The following is a 3875-nucleotide window of genomic DNA, read 5'->3' as shown; positions in this document are numbered from 1 at the left end:
TGAACCTAATCACCTAGTGTTAGAAATAAACTAGTGGGTTAAAAGGAATTTCAAGTTGGTTAAAGTGCTTAAAGGGTTTTGGGTAATTAAACATTACATGAGAATGGGGTTTAATTTCCTTTAAAACACTCTTTAGTTTGCTTGAAAAAGAAATTAAAGGAAATCAGAATTAACTTCCTTCAAACTTGTATTTTCCTTGATCTTGGTTTTGCCTATCCAAATTCCAATGAAATTTTCTTCATGAACCTCAACTCTGGAATCAATTTTCTCATTAATTAATTAAATCTTTAGTTACTTGCTGAAATTTTAGTAAATTAGTATAGTACTTAGAAATTTAATTGCTTATTTTATTATAATTTCCTTATTTTTTCAATTTAATTTGTTGCATCTTTTACTCTACTTTTTGGTACACATTATCGATAGCCCAAATAATCGTGACTTTTATAGTTTGGTACTCAAACAACGATATCTTTTCTTTACTACTTGAATGACCCATATACTTACAAAGTATGCATCATGTTTTTAGCGCCGTTGCCGGGGATTTATTTTTGTTTGATATTAGATGATTGATTGTTGGTTAATTTGAGCACTTTATTTTTTTTATTTTAATTTCTTTTCTTTATCATTTTGCTTTGAGATTTTCTTGTTTTGGTTTTTCAGGTGCATATCTTTTATATGAGAAGGACAAAAAGTGCAAAAATTGATTTAATTTTTGATCCTGAGATTGAAAAGACAGCTAAAGCTTTGAGAATAGAGTTTAAAAGAAGAAAAGCTGAACTCATAATTCAAAGACAGCAAGAGCAACATCAATAGCAATAAGTGATAGAAGCTATGGCAAACAACAATAACAGATCAATTAAGGGTCATGCTTTTCCTAGTTTTGAAGATTTTAGACCAAGTATTATAAGCCTAGAGTGGAAGCAAACAACTTTGAGTTGAAGCCCTCACTTTGTCAAATGGTTCAATAATCACAGTTTGGGGGAGGTCCTATTGAGAGTCCACATGTGCACCTTGCACATTTTCTTGAGATTAGTGACATGCTGAAGATAAATGGAGTGTCAGATGATGCCATCCGATTGAGATTATTTCCTTTTTCTTTGAAGGATTGTGCTAGGGAGTGGTTGCATTCATTACCTTTGGGTTCAATAACTACTTGGGATGATTTGTTACAAGCTTTCTTGGCTCAATACTTTCCTCCTAGCAAGACTGCAAAATTGAGAAATGAATTAACTTTTTTCAGAGCAAGGGATGATGAGAGTCTCTATGAAGCATAGGAGAGATACAAGGATCTTCAAAGGAGATGTACACATCATGGAATCCCTAAATGGATACTAGTTCAGCATTTTTACAATGGTGTTTCTCCAGTAATTAGAAGTATAATTGATACATCTTTAGGAGTTGATCTTATGGAGAAGTCACAAGATGAAGCTTATTCAGCATTAGATAAAATTGCTTATAACAATTATCAATGGAGTTGTGAAAGGAATGAAATGAAGAAGCCATCAGTTGGTGTATATGAGTTAGATGCCATGAGTATGTTCAATGCCAAATTTGATGCTTTGACGAGAAAAATGGATAAGTTAAGCATGAAGGTTGATTCTTCAATTGGAGGATCTAGTTATACAGAAGATGTTGGTGTAGGAAATATGCATTGTATCAATGATTTTCCTTCCTATGGGCAAGAGTTTGGAAATGAACAAGTTGATTTTACTAGGAAATACAATAAAAAACCAATTAGTAATCCTTTTTCGGCTACATATAATCCAGCATAGAGGAACCACCCTAACTTTTCTTGGGGACATCGATAAGGGCAACAATAACAGAATTATCAACAACCTCCTAATTTCAGCAACAACAGCAGAATTTTCAATAAAACAGAGTACCACCTAGATTTCCACCACAAAGGAATCAAAATGCACCTGTTTCACAACCAGCAGCTCAGTCTTCAGACCAAGATTCAATTTTGAAGTCTATTATGGAGAATTTCTTAACTGCTTAACAGAAACAAGGAGAAATAATTCAACAATTAACTTCAAGGATAGATCAGCTTGCCACTCATAACAGGATGTTGGAAAACCAAATAGCTCAACAAGCAAGTTCTTCTAGCAAAGCACAAGGGAAACTTCCAAGTCAACCAGAGAATCCTAGAGAACATTGTAATGCAGTGATCCTAAGGAGTGGGAAAATTGTGGGAGAAGGAAAGAAAGATGAGGTAGAAGAGGAAAAAAAGAAAAAAAAAATGAAGACAAGAATGAATCTACTTCAAATTATGATGAAGTTAATGAGGAAGCAAATAGGAAGAAAGAAGTTGAAAAAGAAGATGAGGAAAAATATGTGCCTCCACCACCATATAAGCCGCCATTGCCATATCCTTAGAGGTTTCAGAAAGCAAAGCTAGATAAGCAATTTAGAAAATTTTTAGAAGTTTTGAAGAAGTTATACATCAACATTCCATTTACAGATGTAATTTCTCAAATGCCCTCATATGCTAAGTTCCTAAAGGAAATCTTGTCAAATAAGGAAAAATTGGAGGATTATGAAACTGTTGCACTTACTGAAGAATACAGTGCTATATTGCAGAATAAGCTTCCCCCTAAGCTTAAAGATCCTAAAAGTTTCTCTATTCCATGTCACATTAGAGAGACAAGTATCGAAAAGGCATTGTGTGATCTTGGAGCTAGTGTAAGTTTGATGCCACTATCTATATGTGAAAAGTTAAAGGTAGGAGATTTGAAGCCCACTACCATTTCTTTGCAATTGGCTGATAGATCTATCAAATATCCCGTGGGAATTTTAGAGAATGTGCCATTGAAAGTTGGGAAATTTTTTATTCCTGTGGATTTTGTGGTTCTAAAGATAGACGAGGATGTAAAAACACCCATCATGCTTGGAAGACCATTTTTAGCTACTATAGGAGCTAATATAGATGTGAAGAATGGGAAATTGAAGTTGAAAGTGGGAGAAGAGGAAATAGAATTCAATTTATTCCAAGATTCCAAGGAATCAGCTGGGTAAATTCTTGCTATAGGGTGGATGTTATAGAAAATGATATTGGAATGGAAGGTATTCAGTTGGAGGGAAGTCAAATTACTCTTCATTCTCAGTGTAATTAGCATACAGTGTAAAAGAAAAAGTCTCCTTTGCCACTTCCTTTTGATAAGAATGAAACTCCAAGAGTAAAACTTAAGGCTCTATCTAAACAACTCAAAGCAGAAGGTTTATCTCAAGTTTGTAAGAGTAATTTGCAAGGTGTGGTTGGGATTCTAAACAAAGCAATGGGTGCTTTCATAGTCAATGGAAAAAAGTTGAAGTACGAATTTATTGCATCACCTGTTGAAAAGGGAGGCAACACTTTCCAATTCCAACCACCATGAACTGAAAAGGGGTCAAGCTAATGACCTTAAATTAGCGCTTCTTGGGAGGCAACCCAAGTTTATTTTTAGTAGTTTGTTAGTTTTCTTTTTCTTATTTTATCCCTTATAATTCAAATTTTGATATTTGTCCAATTTTTGGTTTGTAGGTGAAATGCAAAGATTGGATGTTTTGGCAATTATTGCAAAGAAAACCATGTTGCTGATTTAGGAAAATTTTTCTGTATTTCTTTTAATTTGTTGGGATGATTGCTATAATTTAGAGTTAGTAATATGTTGCAAAAAGGAAGGGTAACTACAGTTTGGGGAAGTATTCTGCACTTTTATCTCATTGTGAACAGTATTTTTTTTAATGCCAAATTGCTATTAGGTTGAATATACTTTGATGGAATGAGGAAGTTTGGTTGATTTATGTGTTTTGATGAGTTATTTGGTGGAAATTTAATATAAAGTGTCAAGGTATTGATTTTTGTTATTTTGAGTGTCAAGCATGCATTAAAGATT

General features: G+C 33.6%; 1 protein-coding gene and 1 non-coding gene across 2 annotated transcripts; one reads left to right on the top strand and one right to left on the bottom strand.

Annotated features, from left to right (window-relative positions):
- Nucleotides 1-1211: 1211 nt before the first annotated feature.
- LOC131180296 (small nucleolar RNA R71) lies at nt 1212-1318 on the bottom strand. The gene has a single exon (XR_009149072.1). It is a non-coding gene; the product is annotated as a small nucleolar RNA R71 (small nucleolar RNA).
- A 1157-nt stretch (nt 1319-2475) lies between these two features.
- Nucleotides 2476-3015, top strand: LOC131180102 (uncharacterized). Its single transcript, XM_058147715.1, has one exon. The coding sequence runs from the start codon at nt 2476-2478 to the stop codon at nt 3013-3015; it is 540 nt and encodes a 179-aa protein (XP_058003698.1).
- Nucleotides 3016-3875: the final 860 nt, after the last annotated feature.

Source organism: Hevea brasiliensis, chromosome 5 (assembly GCF_030052815.1).
Source record: "Hevea brasiliensis isolate MT/VB/25A 57/8 chromosome 5, ASM3005281v1, whole genome shotgun sequence".
Classification (NCBI taxonomy): Eukaryota; Viridiplantae; Streptophyta; class Magnoliopsida; order Malpighiales; family Euphorbiaceae; genus Hevea; species Hevea brasiliensis.
This window is presented reverse-complemented; position numbering and strand designations above follow the sequence as displayed.